The sequence below is a fragment of the Halichondria panicea genome, chromosome 14 (genome assembly GCF_963675165.1).
Source record: "Halichondria panicea chromosome 14, odHalPani1.1, whole genome shotgun sequence".
Taxonomy (NCBI): Eukaryota; Metazoa; Porifera; class Demospongiae; order Suberitida; family Halichondriidae; genus Halichondria; species Halichondria panicea.
Genome location: NC_087390.1, coordinates 4310043 through 4332366, shown reverse-complemented (window position 1 = coordinate 4332366; position 22324 = coordinate 4310043). Strand labels below are relative to the sequence as shown.

The following is a 22324-nucleotide window of genomic DNA, read 5'->3' as shown; positions in this document are numbered from 1 at the left end:
ATGTATATAGAGTATGATTTCAATGTTCCCCATGCAGAGCATATTGAGAAATTGGAAAATACCTCCATTACCAACATACACAGAATCACACTCAAAACTCGGAAAATTGTCAACCAGCATAGCAGTGTTTTAGACGACTTGAGGTGAGTATGTTTTGTCAACAATTCCGTTATTCCGTAATAAATTATTCATGCATGTAGTTTAATTGCCTGTTTGCTAAATATTTGTTGTGCAGGGGCGCATTTTCAGAGCAGAGCTTGACGACCAATGAAAAGCTAGACATGATTCTAAGAAATCAGCTGGAGTGCAAGAGCAAATGACGTAGATATTGCATGATTCAATGTGTATACTTCGATGGTTTAGCTATAATTATGTAGTCTTATAGATCTTATACTGTAGAGTTTATTTTTAAACAGATGTTATAGTTAATAGATGACATGTATTTATTTTAATTTTATGTCAAAGCCATGCAATATACATTGAGCTATAATATACATTTTAGATGTATACGATATTTACCAAGGAGGCATGCAGACTGCGCGCAGGGGGCTTGATTGGCTGACAGAACCTCCCCCCCACGCTATTAATGAGAACTGGCTGGTATCACGTGACTATGGCTGGATATACAATGTAGGTGCAACTCAGAGGAGGTACGACAGGCGCGGTGCAGCTCAAGCCAATAATTATCCGCCCACATCGTTTTTGCTGAGAGTAATCAAAGGCTATAATTACTTGAGCTGCACCACGCCTGTCGGACCTCCTCTGGGTGCAACTCAGCACTGTCCATCCCCAAACAATTATTAGGTCGAAAGTCTCCTATATTCACACAGCAAGCAAATAAAAATTATGTTCTGATTCAAAATGAACCGTTCTGTTACTCATATATAGGGAGACCACTGTCCCCTCCCACACACACAGCATGCATGCATGGTCACTCAGCTTTAGTGGAGGTAGGCCTATAATTATAGGAGCAATGAAAATTTATCAGCAGCGGATCTAGTGCATGGTCGGGATAATTATTGTTCTCTCTATATATACAGTAGACCTATATAGATCTATAATTATGTTATAATTGTACGTCTGTACATGTATCTGAAGTATACTGTTAGTGCATGTATTGTGCATGTCGGAATTCTGAATTTGGGTTTATATAACAAGATGCTCCTTCATTACTTCAGATACATGTATATACAGAGGCCTTGCGTTGACTAACTGAGCTTCATCGCACGGCGGCAAATAGGCAACCTCCCTCCCTCAGTATAGTGGTAAAGTGATTCTCAAACTGCAGATTCATTAATAACAGCGACCCTTAATTATTAGTGTCTTTGTGGTGTTTTATCTGCAGCTCTGCTGTTTGGTATACCGGTATATATGTATTAGTTATTGCCCAGCCAGAGTGCAACATGCCATATACTGCACTGGAGCAATATAATAATTGATAGGAAACGTACCTCAAATTTGTGCCCTGACAGGGACCAGTATTAAGATTCAGACAGCTAGCTCACTTGGAGGGTGGATGACCTACCTGCAGAATAATAACTCAGAATAATTATGCTGATGTACTTAAATTTGTGTAAATGCCTTGACAACGGCTAGAAAAAAGAATCAGACCGTAAAAATAAATGTTAGAGAAGTTTAAGGATAGTTAAGAGGGCCTACATGTAGAATAATAGCATACAAATCCAATGTGTGTATGTGTTGTGGTGGTAAAACTTGTATGTGCTATAATAAATTAAATTGATAGGAAATGTACCTCAAATTTGTGCCCTGACAGGAACCAGTATTAAGATTCAGACAGCTAGCTCACTTGGAGGGTGGTTAGGATGGCCTACCTGCAGAATAATAACTCAGAATAATAATATGCTGATGACAATAATAGTACACTCAAATTTGTGTAAATGCCTTGACAACAGCTAGAAAAAAGAATCAGACCGCACAAATAAATGTTAGAGCAGTTAGAGGATAGTGTTAAGAGGGCCTACATGTAGCATACAAATCCAATGTGTGTATATGTATGTGTTGTAGTGGTAAAACTTGTATGTATTAATATAATAGCTATTATAACAAATTAAATTGATAAGAAACATACCTTTGAGCCCTCTGTTTCGTACACTATCCCAATCGAAGGAGTCTGCCATTGTTGAGAAAGAAGAATTACTGACTCATCAGCCAAAAAAACAAGTATAGAGTCTATCAATTCTGCAATAATTACATATTAATAGTCTTTTTAATAGAGAATATAAACTTACCACGGGTATAGTTTCAGAGTTGAGGGTGGTTCCAGCAGTTCAATTCTTTGAAGTAAACAGTTGTCTCGACTGTACTGTACTATACTTGGTTGAACTAACTAGCTAGCTACCATTTAAACAGTCTCACTCGTTGCTATGTCACATTTGTTGCCAGGGCCAGGGGGAATATGAAGTATGATTTTTACAAGTGATTGTGTTATCACTTGTAACAATCATGTTTATATGTAATGTACATAAGAAACGACACATGTGTAATGGGTCGTTTTCATTCAGTGGGTCAAAACGACATACTTTTAGCTGTGATAAACCTTTCTAGAGGGTAAATAACACACTTTAAGCAGTTTGGCACATGTGTAACACGCTACACGCGTGCTGTAATGGCACATCTCTTTTTGCAGTGTATAATAAGTATAATGTGAATCAGTTTCGTGCATTGTCTTACTATTTCAGTTATGATGTCATTGTTTTGATAGTCAGTATTCTTTCAATACCAGTATAATGTGCATAACATGCATAATTACCGTATAGCGCGAAATTTTCGAGGCACTTATATTTCGTGGATTGGCCTCTAAAAGTATTTTCGTTGCACAATGTTCGCGGAATGACTGCTTACCGGAAGCCACGCCTTTAAATCTTGCACGTTATAGCAGGTAAAGAACGATTTTCGTGGACTTAATTTTCGTGTAGGATTGCTACCCACGAAATCCACGAAAATTAAGCCCCTCGAAAATTTCGCGCTATACGGTATACCACGTTATACACATGTTATACACAGTGTTATACACATGTTAGACATTATACAGTATAAAGTCAACGTGTATAATGTCACACTTACGCACAACTGGGACCCAAAATACCAGTATAATTTGCATAACGCATGCATAATTATACCACGTATACACATGTTATACACAGTGTTATACACATGTTAGACATTATACAGTATAAAGTCAACGTGTATAATGTCACACTTACGCACAACTGTGCCAGTGTATATAATGTGCATAACACCTATATTAATCCCTTACCCTAACTCTAACCCCTTTACCCTAACCCTTTACCCTAACCTTACCCACCTAACCCCTAACACTAACCCCTTTACCCTAACTCTAACCCTTTACCCTAACCCTAACCCCTTTACCCTAACTCTAACCCCTTTACCCTAACTCTAACCCTTTACCCTAACTCTAACCCTTTATACCCTAACTCTAGCCCCTTTACCCTAACTCAAACCCTTTACCCTAACTCTAACCCTTTACCCTAACTCTAACCCCTTTACCTTAACTCGATCTAACCCCTTTACCTTTACCCTAACTCTAACCCATTTACCCTAACTCTAATCTCTTACCCTGGCCCTTTACCCTGACCCTGACCCCCTAGCCTGTTACCCTATAACCCCCTAACCTTACGCCCTATAACCCTATCCCTAACCCTTTACCCCTTATGCTAACTAACCCTTATACCCATACCGTTACCTAACCTCTTATATAGCTATATAGTGCGCACTGTAAAAAATGATGTGTGGTTTTGACGCAGAGTGCGTGGCTATTGTGGCAAACGTGCGTTTTTTCTTGCGGTTTTCCTGATAATTTCCACAATAGTCACGCAAACCACACACCATTTTTTACATGCAGTGTACCCTTATAACCGCCCATAATCCCGAAATTATGCACATTATAATTATGCGTAATATACATACACAATTAAGTGTACCTGTAGCCAAACTCTATATCCGTAACACCTACACATCCCAACTTGGATCTCACAAATTTGACATTATGCATATTATGCATATTATACACAATTAAAATAATTATTTGACATTATGCACAATATGCAGCTCAATTATACATCAAATATAAAATTTGACGTTATGCATATTATGCATAATATACACCACTTACTAAAATATGACATTATGCACATTATGCATAACAATTATACATCAAGTATAAAATGCATAATGTCATAATTATTACATCACTTGTATGAATGTGACATTATGCACATTATACATTTTTATATCAACATTATATGTTACATGTATAATGTGGGGATGTTATGCAATTACACATATAATGTCATGCTAATGTCAGTATAACATGCATAAATAACCAATCCTGCACACTTATGGTTCAACTGCAGGCAAGGCCTCAAAAGCAACTTCCCTCCCAATCGATTTAGTGATCAGTGAGTCACTGATAACAGCTAGGCCACTGATCCTTGAACATTGAACTAACTAGCATAATTAATGCACTGTACATTGACATTGAACTAACCTGCCCTATACAGAATGTGTGTATTATGCATCTTTTGAAAAAAAAAAAAAAAAAAAAAATACTACATGTGTTTGTGACGTAGTGAGATAATAACGAATTTATATGGTGTACATAGTAGTTGCTTACTCCTATTCATGTACTCCTGGCCATATAATGCAGTGCAATATATGGTAGCCATGGCAGTGATGCAACATGCCATATACTGAGCACTGGATTGCTTTGATCTGCCCACTCACTGGGCAACAAATAATAAAGCATGGATACAAGTAGCCTCGATTCCAGGCCGCTTGAACAAGGCGCCTTGTTCAAGCGGCCTGGAATCGAGGCTAGGATACAAGCTGCAGATTAACAACTTGTGTCGCAGTATCGGGTATAATTCTACGAGTATATCGTTATGCAGAATTACTTGCTAATAATATTATATGCAAACCAATAGCATAATGATATTGGTTGGGGTTCAAGAGCATTGTTCATCTGAATGGGCATCCCCGCCTAGGGGATTAACCCCTCAGCCTTTCGGGGGTTATATTTTAGCCAGATCTTGTTTTCTTTAAAATGGTATTTTACCACAGTAACCTATTACTCAATCTGGTGCCCATGCACATGATATGCTCTTGTCACAGTGCCAGACAGGGTGCAAACTGACCGACACTGGAGATACAAAAAGAACTAAAAGAACTAAGCATAATTATAAGTACAAGGGGTGGGAATGAGGAGGGGAATGAACTAAAAGAACTAAGCATAATTATAAGTACAAGGGGTGGGAATGAGGAGGGGAATGAATGATGGACATCTGATATGCTCACAAAGTGACTGCTAATAGTTCTGAGACTGCCACGAGGCTTCAACTTTAGTGCACATGCGTTGAGATGAGTGACGTCATTGCGGCCTGCTCCTTGTTGTTAACCCCATTTAATATGCTATTAAATTCCATTTAACAACTTGTGTCGCAGTATCGGGTATAATTCTACGAGTATATCGTTATGCAGAATTACTTGCTAATAATATTATATGCAAACCAATAGCATAATGATATTGGTTGGGGTTCAAGAGCATTGTTCATCTGAATGGGCATCCCCGCCTAGGGGATTAACCCCTCAGCCTTTCGGGGGTTATATTTTAGCCAGATCTTGTTTTCTTTAAAATGGTATTTTACCACATATCTTTACGTCTATCTTTTGTTTGGGTGAGGAATGAGTCCCTTCGACTCACAAATACTCCCAAGCTGAGCCCAAACAACCCTTTATTGTCATTTATGTACCTTTTATTTACTCAGTCTGACGTATGTTATATTATCTCCATGATATTACAGATCTTTCTTTAGTTAGTGTATAGGAAGCCTATCTTGATTTCATGTATACCGGTATAATCATCATTATATAGATAATGTACTAAGGGCATGACGGAATTAGCTCCATAATTCAGACACAAGACACAAGACACGACAACCAAAGTTAGAGAAGAACGATTACTTCTCGGCTCTTTCTATAATTATGATGCTGGGAAAAACGTAGCCAAGGAGTGCATGTGCATGCAGAGCTTGACCATGCAAATAACGCTTGCTGTTAGCACTATTGCTCTGATTCTAAAGGAGTGGCCAGTATAGTAAAGAGGATTCAGGCCAATTGTGGATATGCGTGGACAAAGCGAGATTTTCTGAGTAGTCTACCGTCGTTGAACTGACTAAAACGCCATGTAAGCTAATATAACATAGCATATGCAGAAGTGATTGTTGCGAGAGAGAGCGTCGGCTAATTAGTTATGTATTCCTCTAATATGGGATGCCAACACTGTAAAGTTAAATTTGGCTGTAATAGAGACCAGACATCTCTCCTCAGGTCTGCTAGCACCTGAGGCTATACCACGGCTGAGTTATCTGATTGGAAACGAACCGAATGTCTAACCCAGCGTTTGCCTGCTGCTATGATCATTTCTTTTATCGATATATAACTATATGGCAATCCTCCCTTGGGTTAGGCCATTGGAGTTGGAACCATTGTCCTGCTTCATAGGCACCGCAGCCCCATGTATAACAGTGAAACTATAGGGTTGTCCTTGATGCAGCGAACGAGCAGGAAGTGGCATGTATTCCACTGTGAAGCAAATGTTGACCACCATTGAATGTCAGAACGTGCAGCGACATTCAGGCGGCGAAAGCCGTCTAAGTGATGGAATGTGGTAGATGCATCAATCAGTCACAAACATGCTGAGGTATATCCAATGAGGGACAGCAACCCCTTGTCCTCCCCGCCTTTATTTAGTTTAGTGCTCTACAATATTATAGTGAATTCCAATTTAATTGGCCATCCGCCCATCCCTGAGAATTTGCTAAGCTCCAAGAGGGGGGGGGGGGCCGTTGCCTGTTCCGCGGTTGTTTCATTATATCCACTGTATAACGCGTCTGCGGGAGATGAGCACTTTACTATTCCATTGCATGCGCACCTATATATAGCAATCATATAATACTGATACGATAATTATACTGCAACATATTGACGCTGGCGTTATAATAGATCAATAATAAGCCGCCATGCCATTTGCCTTTTTTGCAATGTTAATATATGGGACCTGTCCCTGAGGTTTTATCACCATGCATGCTGCTGCAGGTGTAGTCTTTGGGCGGAAATTTCATGTAATTTGTAAGGAGCCTTTGACTATATTCCAATCTGTTTACGACATACTAACTACATTGGGTATTATCTGGGTGGTGGCTCGGTTCTGCCTCCCAGGTTTCGGCTTTTAATGGTGTGCATGCATTACCGCGCTTCCAGCTGTTGAGTGTAAATGGTACCCTTTAGTTTTTGGCCTGCAGATCATGCATGCATGGTAATGTCTTTTGTAGGCTGGCCCCTTGCTGCCAGGCATGTTGCAGATAGATATAGGTTACCATTAAAGTTAGGAAATACGGGTAAATTAAAAATGATTGTGGTGAATGTAGTGATAACATGGGGATGAACTAGAAAATGTAAACAAATACCTGGGAAGTGGAGTAAGTATACTAAACGTGCACAAGCTAGCTGTTTCATTGTTTTTGTGCAAGAGAGTATATCGCTCTCTTTGGGGTTATACATGCACTTGTGGGCAGCATGGTTTAATTTATTTTGGTTTGCACCTATATATACATACAGAAATCGGAGCTGTAGGTTTCCAGTCCCACCAGCCGTAGCTGCTTTGGGGGGTGGAGTCGACAACACCGAGCGACGCTAGTGCCCCTTATACTGGGCTATTTTGGAGCGGCTGCATGCTTGGGAATGGGTCTGAGGAGTTGCAAATGTGACACCAGCCCGACATATAATATTCCAGCCTCCATTTTTTTTTTTTTTTTTTACCAATCACGCTGTCCTATATTGCTGCTGCGTCCTCCCGAAGGTTGTGGTCATACGTGGTCCATGATGGAATTTTACTTTTTGCTGAGCTTGGCAATTGTATATAGCCGTGTACATTAGTAAGCATAAGGGGCATGGCTTGCATGGCTGAGAATAACGGCTGTGCATGTATGCCTAGTTCCAATGTGTTTATACCCTATAATAGTGCCACTAGCAATGTATATTATAGTGGCTTGCTCAGCCCTCAGCCCCCCCCCCTTCATGATGGCAATCGATTCCACCATGGAGCGTTTGACTATAATGATGGTGTTAGATCGAGACTACTTTCTTCTTTGTTGGGTAGGAAGCTGAGTATCCGTAGTTGAGAACTCCTGATTGTCAGGGTGTTTAGCAGGCGGGGCATTGATCCGGTACCTGCGGTGAGCCGTGTATAATTTTAAAGTGCTCTTTGCTTGCTTGCTGTAGGGAGGTGCACTTATATCTCCCATGGCTGTGATGGGTGGCGACCATCGTTTAAGGCCATTACTATCAAGACATGTAGGTTTGCCAATACCGCCTACCCTGCCATTTTATTGAGTTTGCTGCCAGTTACCATAACCCGCCTTTTGTCGGTGCCATTTTCTGAGTTTGCCCTGCACTTGTTCCTAAATGTTGTTGAGTTTGCCATACCCCTCCTGTTGTTGGTACCATTTGTTGAGTTTGCCATAGCTATACCCTACTGAGTTTTGCTGCGTTTGCCATACTCAGAGTTTTCCATACCTGCGAACTTTGCGAGATACCTGTGGTGCGTGCAGGAGCAGTTCATAAAGTGTACTGTGGCTCTTTGCTTGCTGAGGTGTATTATTATTGTGTTTGATTGACCTGCCCCGACATTTATTTTGGGGGATGGGCCCAGGGGGGTATATATGCCATACCCCGCTACTTGAGGTTAACTTGCAATACCAGGGTTTGCCACACCCTACTCGGCTATATTTGTTGAGTGTGTTGCCATTCGTTGAGTTTGCATTTGCTATACTCTGGTTTATTAGTATGCCATTTGTTGGGTTTTGCCATACTCGCCATTATTGTGCCTCAGTGCACATGCGCAAGCGAGGTATACGGTAGTATGTTTGTGTGTGTGTGTCAGTGTAGACTGCTACAGCTGTTCAAGGATCAATGAAGTGCAAGTAAGAGTTTCTCTATAGGCTTCTAGTCATGTTTTCTTGGATTTGCAAAATAATCAGTGCTTCATTCTCGAGTTATGCCTAGTTTTGCTTACTTGGAATGCCAGAGCATGTATCCAAACTTGTTTACCGAGTGTTGCTACTCTGCGAAGTAGTTAGCTCTGAACTAGAACGCTAGCTATTGGTAGCTGCAAGAGTGAGAAGAGAGCTGCAAGGCTCTGCTGATGGCAGTCATTAATTTTCTGACAGAGACGATTAATTTTAGACTTGAACTTTTTAACAACAATCTTGGTCGATCATTACCCACTCTGAGTTTGCATGCAGCAAAAATGTTCACCAGACCAGGCAAAGCAGACCAGCAGCCTCCCACCACCACATGGTTTTTTAAAAATTGATGAGGCCATGAGGGGTCACTAATCACTCTTCATTATGCTGACAATGCAATATTTCGGTACACAACCATTACATCATCAGTAATCGGTTTCTAATTTGCCGTGTGGGCTGGGTGTAACTCATTAATTGTAAACCACTGCCTAATATACAGTGGGTGTGGCTCATTAATTTAGGCCACACCTAACAAATAATGAATAATAAACTTTTGGGGGGAAGGCTAAAAGTGATGAGGGGGCTGATGAGAAATTACTGATCTAGTCTGCCTGGTATAATAGCTTTGTGTCTCCTGCGGTGCTTTCATTTGCTGGGTTTGCCACGCCCTGCCAGTTGTTGCGTTTGCTACAGTCGGCATTTATTAACATACACACTCGGCAGTTTGTTAGTATGCCATTTGTTGGGTATGCCATCACCCTGGCATTTGTTGGGTCTGCCATCACCCTGCCATTTGTTGGGTATGCCATCACCCTGGGTCTGCCATTACCCTGGCATTTGTTGGGTATGCCATCACCCTGGCATTTGTGGGTATGCCATCACCCTGCCGGTACCTGGCATTTGTTGGGTCTGCCATCACCCTGCCATTTGCTGTGTTTGCCGTACCTTGTTGAGTTGGCCGCTGTCCGTGGAGCGACATGACATGTACTGTATATAGCTAGGTACTTAACTACGTATAAAGCATTTGATCCTACACCACCTTGGCAGTGGTTTGCTATACCCTGCCATTGTTGAGTTTGCCATACTCTGTTGCTATTTGTTGAGTTTGCCATACTCATACTCTTATCTGTTTGAGTCCATGCAGCGACATGATCATTATAGGTATTGTCTATACAGGTATACGAATAAAGCATCTATATGCACGTACATAGGCTTACTCTGTTGCTATGTTGATTTTGCCATACTCTGTTGCTACTTGTTGAGTTTGCCATACTCTCCATGCAGCGACATGATATAATTTATTAATTTATTGTCTATAGCTACACTGAGCATGAGGTACGTATAAGGCATGGTTAGCGACTATATGTATTGATCCTACACCACCTTGGCAGTCAATTGTGCCCCTGATTTTTCACATTCGTATTAGAATGGAGAGGGGTTATTATCGACGTGCCAGCTGCGGTGGTGTCGAAGTAACTTTTGGCTAAAGGCTTAGGTGTTCTGTACCTGCCAACTGAGGGGGGGGGGGTCCATGGCCGATGACCGGGCACTAATCGGTAGAGAGAATTGGTAGACAGAAGATGAATGAATGAATGAATGATGGACATCTGATATGCTCACAAAGTGACTGCTAATAGTTCTGAGACTGCCACGAGGCTTCAACTTTAGTGCACATGCATTGAGATGAGTGACGTCATTGCGGCCTGCTCCTTGTTGTTAACCCCATTTAATATGCTATTAAATTCCATAATATCATAAAACACGACCATGACCAGGCTCCTCCCAGTCCTACAAAGCATGCGCAAGATCTAAATACACACCCTATTTCCTGGCAAGGGGCTATGGACAAGTCAAGGTAATGGCTGCAGAGAGTATTGAAGTATTTGTCCCTCTGAATAGTCAACATGCTGGAGATGTGAGTTGAAGATTCAGTATACATTGATAATTATGAGTGTGTGAGTTTGCAAGCTCAGAACGCTATTATACTCATGCATGCACCAAGATATAACTGAGGTTTGTATATGTATACTAGAAAGCTGACACATGCGGTAGTAATTGTATCTGTGCACCCAATGCTATACAACTGGTTACAATAATCCTCTTTTCCGTATAATTGTAGGATAATCAAGGCCGGCTTGACATCAAAGAGACGGGCATGAACCAATTTTCTGATGCTGAAGAATCAACCGACTATGTGGGTAAAGATTAGCTCTGTTGTTTTAGGATAGCAATTCATTGCTAGCAAAAATTAGTGTATAGTCAATTAAAGAAAATGATGTGTATAATTAGATGCAGGAAAGAAACTGTAAAAGTCTGAAGCCCTGAAAATAAGTCGTTAATTAATTGCAAAGAGTATATATAGAACCCATATATATAGAGCAAGAAGGGGAGAGGCTGCATGGAGCAATCTGATTGGTGCTGCAAAGCAATATGCATAGCTGGGAGCTGCATGAGCCTGAGCCTGAGCCTGCACTGCACCTTATGCAATGGTTTTGATGCAGATGTTCTGGTGATAGTATATCATTGTGCTCTCACTATAGCCTATATATAGTCTGAAAATCTGCATCAAAACCATTGTATAATTATTCAGCAGATGTTCTGGTGATAGTGTGCTCTCACTATAGGCTATAGTGAGAGCACAATGATAATTATACTACCACCAGAACATTTGCATCAAAACAATTGTATAATTATTCAGGTAGAGTGTGATCAGGTCCTCTGCTCCTCTGCTATAGTATAGCTGCTCAGCAGAGAAGTCTTTCAGCTAGTGTACGGTCTAAAGAGAATAGAGACAGCAGTACGATCACACAGAACAATCGACTGACAAGACTATGTCTTCTACACATAGTGATACACTGTGAAAATACCTGTAGATATTGGCATGGTACTGGTAGAATTGATATCTTCGTGATTGTTTTTTGTAAAATCAGTATTGTTCCCTGTAATGTGCAGTAAAACGTGGGCGTGGCTTCCTGTGCGTGGGCGAATCCAAAATGTCGTGCTCCTACCAATATTCCTAGAAACGCCACTGCAGTGAGTACAAATTAATCCAGACATAGGCTTGAGGCTTGAAACCCGTCCCTCCCTTCTTTTAGGAGCTAGGACGGGCCACGTCTATCATGTGACGACAGTCCAATTAACTTACCGTGTAGCGGGTTATTTTCGTATATTTTGTATTGAGAGCATTATACAAAAATTAACTACTGCAATACAGTGGAACCTCCATAAAACGGACACTGTTGGGGAACAGCCTTTTGGCCGTTATATAGAGAGGTGGTATCTAGAGGTTTCGATTGTCAACCACATAAAAATGATATGCTCTGAGTCAATTCCTGGTTGCTGTTAAGAGGTAGTCGTTAAGGGAGGTTCCACTATAAATTCAACGTCACTGTCCTGAGCTGTACGAAGCAACAACGAAAATTACCTGCTATATAATTATATATACGGTATAAAAGATGTTAATTTGTGGTGGTTAATTTGTTCTCAAAGACTATGGCTACTTGTACCATGATGTGCTCTGACACTAAGGAATATAGAGTACATTGACTTGTGGTCAGCCTAAAGGCCACCATCCACCCTTAAGGTTACGGTAAACAGTTTGCTCATGAATATTCATGATTTTCTTATAATGATTTTTGTGAAACTATAAATGCCATGAGAGAAGTTTGAAGCACATACCGATCATCAAGTTACTAGAAACAACACAAACCAGTGGTCATTTTATGCTTCCAAAAATACTTCTAGCTCCGTGTTCTTGCTCTTATAGGATACTTTTTACCATTCTGGAGGGCTACACGAAGCGTTTTTTCGTTCCAGGCCAGGAAACTCTCACAAAACAAAAATATGTACTTAAAATGGCTGACAGAGCCAAGGAAAACAGCCTCTTGTGAGCTTTCAGTAGCCTTTTTTATATCTCTTCGTGTGGCCCTGCATATAGTTCAGCTACAGTAGACTGCACCTAAGCTATCTATTAAAAGTGTCTATTCGAGCCATGAAATGACTACTGCGTTTCAGCGGGGCTTCCAGCTCATTCTAGCTGGAAAAGATCACTAGATCTAGCTTATGAATAATTAATGAGCAAACGGTTGACCATAACCTTAAAGGGCTCTCTCTTTTATAGGACACTACTGTGACACATTGGATCACATTGTGAAGATCAATTCTTCAGTATCCAATCAGATTCACTAAAACTACCGGACCCCATTGGAACTGGGGTGTGAAGTTGCAAATGTGGTTTGTAGCACCATGGATATCTGCGGTGTGTATTGTTATTGTACTACCTCGTGCAGTTGTATGTATTTCCTCGGGGAATACATAGAACTGCCCTCGGTAGTACAAATCTAATACACCCTTGATATCCATGGTACATGTATACTGAATTAAGTGTATATTTGAAGTCTCTATATACACCCTTGATATCCATGGTACAACTATATTACTGAATTATGTATATATTTGAAGTCTCTTATTAAACACATTTGGGGTAACGTAACTTTATATGGTATAACCTCCCAATAAAGGACACCTCCGAATAACGGACAAAACCTTTTAAGCTCTTAAATTTTTCTGTATACGAAGTGGCTATAGAGTCTTGTTTCTTGCAAGTTCTCAGCATGTGTTCATTAAAAGCTATTTTTGGACCATAGCAAGTGTTCCGATAAACAAGGTACATATGCATGCTAATTATGCATTGAGGCGTAGTCGTACGAGGAATACGGTAAAGCTGACTGTGTGCAGGGCCGTAGATAGCCTCGATTCCAGGCCGATTAAAATACGGCCTGGTACCTATTGCATGGTGTTGGTGCGCATGCGTTAGTTTATTCACCAGAATCTGGGGAATCCCTTTTTTCTTGTTCTCATCTATTTTCTATCTTTGTACATCAGCTTAGCTCTCTATTATGTTGTTCCAGAAGGCTTTCACACTAGTCTGAAGGCAAAAGAGGCTCTCATCTACCTCTATGACGGTTGTATGGTCAGGATGTCTTACCTTGGGTCTGTACAGGCTATGGGAAGTATATGGTGCCTCAAACTGCTACTCGCGAAGACAACCCGGCTATAGAACCATCCTAGACGTAGATGAGAGCCTCTTCTGTCTTAAAACTAGTGTTTAAGCCTTCTAGACCCCAACGCAATAGACGGCATAAGCCACAGCTTCACAAAACTCAGTCATAGAGATGGAGTATTACAGAACATACACAGCAAAAACACATAATTATGTTATACGAGATGCATCATCGTATTTTAGTGTTAAAATGACAGATATTTTATGTCATTTCTACATTAAATTTTAATAAAATTTATTTACCTTAAGGTCGGTATTATTAACGGGTTGTTATTTTAGCGAATTTAGCGAATTGAAATTTTTTCGCTAAATCAACCACTCGCTAATAATACAAACACGTCAGCATTACGTACAATTAGAGAGTAATATCGTCGCGTCGCCAGTCTAGTCATTTCAAATCGCTAAAATTAGTACCCGCCAAATGCAGTATCTCAGCAAACCGCTAAAATTAGTACCCGCCAATAATACCAACCTTAAGGTACTTGAGATGTTTTATGTTATTATAACACATCTGTTTTTACTGTGTATTCTTAGTAAACATTCTAATTTCCAGTATAATTTACTAAGGTTTTACGTTCGTAGTACGATTACCCATATTCTGGATAATTTGAAGCGCATGTGTACTATCACCCCTGCAATAGGTACCAGGCCGTATTTTAATCGGCCTTGAATCGAGGCTAGGCCGTAGACAGCGGAGGGGGGGCAAGGGGGGGCAGTTACCCCCTGCATTCTAGATCTGCAAGAATTACTGTGAAAGATTGATCTGCACATGCCCAATGCAAATGTGGGCAGGGCTATCTGATGGCATGCTTACTGCAGAGAAAAAGTGATGACCTTTTTTAGGTAAAAATCATAGCTCTACTACGCCTCTGGGAAGCAGGAGCATCTTCTTACCTTGTTTTAGTTGCTCCATGAATAGCTAAGTTGGTGTCACAGCAAGTTACAAGTTACCATACTCAGAGGATATGAAAAACAGTTGACCTTTTTTGTTGTAAAAAATTTCAGCTGTTATTTTGCCACCCCTGCAAACCTAAGCTATCTACGGCCCTGGTGTGTGTGTGCATGTGTGTTGTAACTACTTAACCGTTGCAATGCGACGGCGAAAACTAACAGCTTCTATAGGCTTCTGGCCACGTTATTGATTTTAATTCGTGGATTTGCAATCTTTCTCAGTGTTACTTACGGTGAAGGCTGTTCCAGTCTTCAGAATATTCCATAGCATCATCTGTTCGCACAAAGTTTCTATTCAACTTATGAATTAGCTTTTGCTACAAGAGTCAGAAAAGAGCTGTTAGGTGCAGAGCCAGAAGCATGCAGCAGGCTCTGAGACCTCTTTGCAGATCCATGGCACCTTTGACAGGAAATGCACACACCGCTCAACTATTATGCTATCATCATAGATCTATGATTCTATCCTTGACATTGGAAAACTTCTGTCATTAAACTCCTCTTCCACAACACTGTATTACTCTGTGTTCTAAATTAGAATTCAATTTGTTATTGTCAACAATAAAATTCATTTAACTTTATTTCGTAATAATTATACATTATACAAAGCAAACTAACCTCTTCTATACTAATTTTTGAGCAAAGCAAAAATGTCGTGAGGCATTAGCTACAGTGGAGCTTGCAACATCATTTTATAACGTACTATATTAAGGTTATTGTTGGTTTTCGACTGCTCACAGGCAGATGATCCATATACATTTCTCTCTGAAGACGTTTGGTCGAAAAGGAAGAGTCTGAGAAAGAGCAAAGTTAAGCTGACCAACACAAAGGAGATAGCTGGGTATATACAGCGTGCTGGGAATAATGACAAGGCTCTGCTCAATGTGATATTGGAGACAGACTCTGCAAAATTCCCTGAGGCTAGAGTGAGTCAGCATGCACAATACTTTCTGTAACTGGGTTCATCTCAAGGTGGTCTGAGACGAATTACACCAGAAATTAATTGAGTAACTGTCTAATAGACGCATGAGGGCTTCGAGTTGATACATGCACTTCTACCATCACTGATGTGTACTAATTCTGCCATCAGGAGAGGGGGGAAAGGAGAGGGGGGGAGGGAGGGGGAGAGGGAGGGGGAGAGAAAGATAGCTTAATACTGTATTTAATAACACATGTACGTATAGATTGGCCTGTATGTGACTGAGCTGATTCAGAAAGGTGCGAAGGTTATGGCCACTGATGAGGATGGCGACACACCCCTCCATCTAGCAGCGAGGCGAGGTTTCCCTGATGTGGCCAAAGAGCTCCTTCGTTGGGGGGCCGACCCTCACACAGAAAATAATGACGAGAAAGTACCACTGGAGATAGCCATTGTTCAAGCTCTTGGAGTACAAAGTACAATGCAGAACTCGATCGATAGTGTTGATGACTACAATGCTTTTGCTGTACTCATGTGTCGAGAGATGAAGCCAGCTAAGTGAGTTGCCATTGAAAGAAGGTTATTTGCATCTATTCTTGTGAAGTTGCCTAAAGTGAAACTAAAGTTGCTTGTCTCAATACAGGGTGCGAACTTTGTTCTTGTCTCAAGCTGATAATGAACCTCGACTGAGCTTCCACGATTTGCTGGATAGTGAGTATTTGCATGTAAGTTATTGTGTTTTATAGCTATAATTATACCGTATAGCGTGTAATTTTCGTGGGGCAAAATATTCGTGGTTTTCGTGGTTGGAAGTCTGACCATGAATATTTTACCCACGACCTTGCTTACCTTTACAAGCTCCAACCACAAAAATATTACCCACGAAATGTCTCAATATTGTTGAACCACGAATATTTTGTCCACCCCGAAAATTACCCGCTATATACAGTAGTCATACTAACTCATCAACAAAGCAGAGAAAACCACCGATAATCAATTTTCCAAGAGTTGCATGACGTAACTGCATTCTGGGAAATGGTTCAGATTTTGATTGCAATACTGCACTTTTTGAGAAGCCACCGTTATCTAATGCAGTGGCGGATCCAGACAGGTTCCATGGGTTCCATGGAACCCCCCTTTCACATAAGAAACACTGGAGATCAACTTACCAAGCTAGCAACTCGGCCTGAATGATCGTGATCTGCAGTTTAGTACTAGGCTGATTTCATAATTGATATGTGGGCAGGGCTCTCTAATGCGCATGCTCATTGCTTAGGAAAAGTGATCACTGACTTTTATTTTATTTTTTTTTTAGTCAAATTAACTGTTTTGGAACCTCCCTCTCAACATTCCTAGATCCGCCACTGTAATGGCTTGCAGCCAGACCTCGAAACTAGAGCTGTACATATAGTTTACTAGTTTTAGATTATGGTCATGTATTGTAGCTAGCTGTGTAGAGCCTTCTGTCGATACGAGAGAGAGAGAGAGAGAGAGAGAGTTGTGGCTATCTTCAAACTACCAATAGTTGAGTGTTTGGCCTTGTCATTCCACCGAGAACGCTTTTTGTTTGCCGTGAGTTCGGACTTGAATAGAGCCTTTAAGAACAGGTATATAAAAGCCGGGCAAGTATTATGAAACCTGCCTAAAAGTTACGCTATATATACAGTGTTATAGTATATGGACAGGACAACACAGGCATGCATAACAATAATAGAATCTCTTAAGAAGTAATGTTGGACAACACAGGCATGCATAACAATAATAGAATGTTGTCTGTTAAGAAGTAATGTTAGACAACCACAGGCATGCATATATAACAATAATAGGAAGCAATGTTTAGAACACACACCTAGCCTAGATTAAGTATTCATCTGTGTGCCAATTCGCTTCGTGCACTATACATTAACCGAGAGCCCATCCGAGTGCTCCAGCATTAAAACATAATCATATAGGCTACGCGTATTCTAAAGGATTAGTACTGTCACATGATCACTAGCCGCGTATACAGTGTACAGTTTGATGTATTAGACGGTTTTGCCAAACTTGTGTTTTTTTTTTTTTAAAGTGTGCATTAATATATAGTGCATAGATAATAAAAGTACGGTCATTGGACTACTTTTACTGAACTGATTGGCTGGAGATCACGTGACAGCGCTAATAATGAACGTATCACACATCCATACAATACAGGATACAGTGAGTGCTGTAATGGACACACTGATTGAGAGAATACCTGGTCGCAAGCGAACGTGTACAGCATACTATGACCTCTTGGAGTGCAACAAAGAAGGACGGATTGCCAGAAATTCCACTTCTTCTCTTCGCCGAAAATTGGGAAAGTCAGCCTTTGAAAGGATTGCGTGGACTGGCAATAAGGTATGCATGATAAACCGATGTACATGCATGCAACATAATACATTTTTTTAGCTTCTGTAATTTGATCTACATTATTTTGTTAATTTTCAGGAAGCAGTGACTCATCTGGTAGTTCGTCTAATGATGCATAGCAAGTGGAGGCGTTTTGCTAGAAACTTTCTCATGTAAGTAGCTATACATGTACATGTGCATCATGATTATTTCCTTGACACCAAGAATCGGTATCGTATCTAAAGAGATACTGAAAGAGCATTGTTAGCAGTATTTTCTTGTATCTCACCTTTATCAAAAACAGAGGCTCATGTACATGTACGTACATGTGATAGTGCTTCTTGATCACTTTTCAGTGTCCATTTCTTCTACTGGGCCATCACAATGGTGGCAATTTCGGCTGCTCTGATCATTGCTGCTGAAGAGCCGGATCCTCATCTTTATGACCAGCCTGTGGACATCTTCCGTGGCGTTTGTGAGGGGCTGGCCATACTGCTTGTGACTGCGGCCTCACTCGTAGAGGTCTATCACACTCTACCTGTATGTTATTGGCATTGTATGAACTGTACTATGTACAAGCCGTTTTCATGCTAACTTTTCTTTCTCAACGTGTATATCACTATACGTAGGTGGAGGTTGACGTACTTTACGGATTACAGTTTCTTTTTGTACAACTATCTCAATCTACTTACCATGATCTTCATCATTGTATTAATTCCACTGCGAGCATTCGCGTTAAACGAGCAATGGGTATTTGCCTGCTTGATATACGTGACCTACTCCAGCAGTGTCTTGAGATACATTACAGCAATCAAGTGAGTGTGTAATACGTTTGTAAGTTATTTCCAGACATAATATCCCCTTTGTGTACCGTAGAATATTAATGTGGCTTAACCTACGTATTGCATGCATTGAGGGTAAATATTAGTCTCGCACCAGCCCTGAATGTAGAAAGTCAGGTCGAAAGCATATAGGTCTGGAGAATTTCCATCAACGAGTTGTGTTCACACACCGAGGATTTCTCCAACGGTCAATTGGAGGTAAAAAGAAGGTGCTGGATGTTGGACTGCCCACGTAGAGCATTATATGAAATAATGATGACTACACTGCATCGTAACCGTATTGCTCATTCAGAGTGAGGTCTTTTGTTTGACACTACCACAGACACAAAGCAGTGCATATAAGCTACCTTTAGTGTTCCATTGAAATCTAAGGCCATATAGCTACGACCAGGAGTAATGTACTCCTGCTACCACCTAGCTAGCTTTCGTGACAAATTTAACAGGGACATGATTACGGCAGCTTTTACGGTGACTTCCCCCTCACTTCAAAATCCTGTATGACACCCTATCAAGCATTATATGAAATAATGATGACTACTTCAAGGAATCTGGATATCATTGCCTATTTTGGAGCCCAGTTTTTGAGATGTACTGCTGCGGGTTAGGGTTAGGGTTAGGGTTAGGGTTAAGCTCAGTATATCAGGTCAGCATCTGCAATGTACGTGGACTTGAAACAGGGCGACAATGCTCCTTTTATTTTCAGCACGAGGACTGCTGGGACTATTAGACACTGACCTAAGTATATTCTGTTCTTGCCATGTAGACGTCTATGCATGCATGCACAGTTCAGATCAGCCTGCTGCAGTTCACCATTTTTTCAGTCTTGTGATGACAGTCCACTTCCATTCGATATTTGCTAACATCTGTAGTAACAATTAATTTGTGGTTGTTAATCTGTCTCCAAAGACTATGGCTACATGTATACTTATTCATAATTATGCCTCGGTGCGCATGCGCAAGCGAGGTATACGGTACATGTAGTGTGTGTGTGTGTGTGTAGACTGCTACAGCTGCTCAAGGATCAATGAAGTTAAGTGCAAGTAAGACTTTCTATATATTAGGCTTCTAGTCATGTTTTCTTGATTTTTAATTTGTGGATTTGCAAAATAATGCTTCGTTCTCGAGTTATGCCTAGTTTTGCTTACTTGGAATGCCATTGCAGCCTTTTCAGAAGAGCACGTAGCCAAACTTGTTTACCGAGTGTTGCTACTCTACTTAGTAGTTAACTATGCACTAGAACGCTAGCTATTGGTAGCAGAAATGAGAAGAGAGCTGCAAGGCTCTGCTGCTTGGCAGCTAGCTAGACTTGAACTTTGGCATCGATCGTTTTTAACAACAAACATGGTCGATCATTACCCACTCTTTGAGTTTGCATGCAGCATGCAAAATTCATCATGCAGTGGCGGATCCAGTGGGGAGCTTTGGGGGCTTGAGCACCCCCCTGGCTTTGATGACAAGCCTGAAAAATAGAATCTAGAGCTAGCTATCCCACTCACTGCATGCACTGGATAGCACGTAGCTATGGTTACATTATCATGGCCACACTCAGTTTATTACTGAGCATGAACAATTATTGATGAGTCACGCAAGAAACACATTGTGCTTGAAAAACAGACGACCTTTTTTTAGTAAAATATTTTTAGCTCCTCCCCCCTATCAAGAATCCTGGATCTGCCCCTGTCATGTGTATTAGTAGCTTTATGTTATGTAGCTTTGGCATCTCCACCGAGGCATCAGCACCCGCGGTGCTTTCATTATAATGTATATTTTGAAGTCATTATTGTCCCTAGCTACATAAACACATTAATTTTAGGGTATAACTAATATAAAAAAATTTAATGTTTGATGACAACTTTAACATATTTTTTACATACATTTGACAAAATGTTTTGATATGTTATATGGTATAACCTTTTTAATAAAGAACACCTCCAAATAATGGACAAAACCTCCTGCACCAACTTGTTTGTTATTCGGAGGTTCCACCGTAATATTATTTGTCTGTTTACTACCCGGTATTAGCCGGTATTAGCCACTTAGGGTGCACAACTTTGATAGGAAGTTCTCCAGACCCAATTTTTAATTGGGGCTGGTGCGAGACTAGGTAAAGTGTTAATGTCCTTAGAGGTAGCTTGGGTAATTATTTATGTCACGAAGCACATTTTAAAAGCAAGGATGTATAGGATGTAATTATAATTGTCATAGTTTCAAGCACGTGTAAGTGATCAATGCACACATACACGCACACACACCCCTGACAGGATATTTGGGAAGTACATACAAATCCTGTACCTGATCATCCAAAGAGATCTTGTCCCCTTCATTTGTACCCTTATCGTTATACTGTTCATCTTCACGGGTGGCTTCTATTTTGCTTTAAGACAAGAGGTAGTTACTCCGACTCTAATCACCCCAGTCTGTAACTTCACGGTGGTTGAAGCAGCTCTAAATACATTCAATCTGACAGCAGCTCAAGTTCAAGATGCAGTGAACACATCGACAATTCCATTTCAGACTAGCCTCGATATCAACCCTGATGAGACAAGGTGGGTAAATAGTTTTATTACCATACAAATTATCAAGTTGACATTTGTCATATCCCTACATGTACGTTTGTAAACTTCATTAACTGCCACATGCAGTCCATGAAGTATATTCTAGATGCCATTTTTGCTCCATCTTACTCTACCAAGATTACGCCCACATATAATAATTGTATAGAACCTACTACCGAGTGTTTTTCACTGGAGTAAGAATTGCCGTTGAGGGTCAAAACTTTCTCACCTACTTTGGACCAGACGGCTTTGGGTAAGTCAACTTAGATCCATACCTAGTTTTGAAGATTTGAATTACGACATAAAATTAAGGATTTGGTTGGACAGTATAGTATTAATTTTAACTTATAGTGCTCGTTAACGATTTTCCAACATTAGTTGGCTGGGTGTAGTGACGTACCTGATCTTCCTGTTTACGCTGGAGGTGATCATGCTCAACTTGCTGATTGCTCAGATGTCCGACACTTTCTCCAACGTGCAAGGAGATGCACAGCGCTCACTGGCTATCAATAGAGCTAGGACCATAATCAGCATTGAGAGAACTGGACTCTCTTTCTTGGTGAGCAATA

The 22324-nt window shown here is 40.6% G+C and overlaps 2 protein-coding genes and 1 long non-coding RNA gene across 5 annotated transcripts in view; 2 read left to right on the top strand and 1 right to left on the bottom strand.

Moving 5' to 3' along the window:
• LOC135347851 (uncharacterized) overlaps positions 1-22324 on the top strand; it is a 40192-nt gene that overhangs the window by 14131 nt on the left and 3737 nt on the right. For 2 of the 3 annotated variants that reach the window (XM_064545945.1, XM_064545947.1), the window contains exons 14-15: positions 38-143; positions 236-507. In XM_064545945.1, the coding sequence (XP_064402015.1) occupies positions 38-143; positions 236-320 (191 nt within the window). In that variant the 3' untranslated portion in view covers positions 321-507. Of the gene's footprint in view, positions 1-37; positions 144-235; positions 508-18987; positions 19174-21461; positions 21747-21921; positions 22009-22133; positions 22315-22324 lie in introns of those variants that run through there. The other variant, XM_064545946.1, reaches the window with a different exon arrangement.
• LOC135348022 (uncharacterized) lies at positions 994-2766 on the bottom strand. The gene is made up of 4 exons (XR_010398622.1): positions 2250-2766; positions 2090-2199; positions 1754-1832; positions 994-1525 (listed from the first exon to the last, which is right to left on the bottom strand). It is a non-coding gene; the product is annotated as an uncharacterized LOC135348022 (long non-coding RNA).
• LOC135347927 (uncharacterized) lies at positions 10837-18981 on the top strand. Its single transcript, XM_064546063.1, has 8 exons — positions 10837-10977; positions 11182-11256; positions 15813-15998; positions 16257-16549; positions 16635-16716; positions 18182-18367; positions 18458-18531; positions 18715-18981. Exons 1-8 carry the CDS (start codon positions 10921-10923, stop codon positions 18950-18952), a joined length of 1191 nt encoding a protein of 396 aa, XP_064402133.1. The 5' UTR covers positions 10837-10920; the 3' UTR covers positions 18953-18981.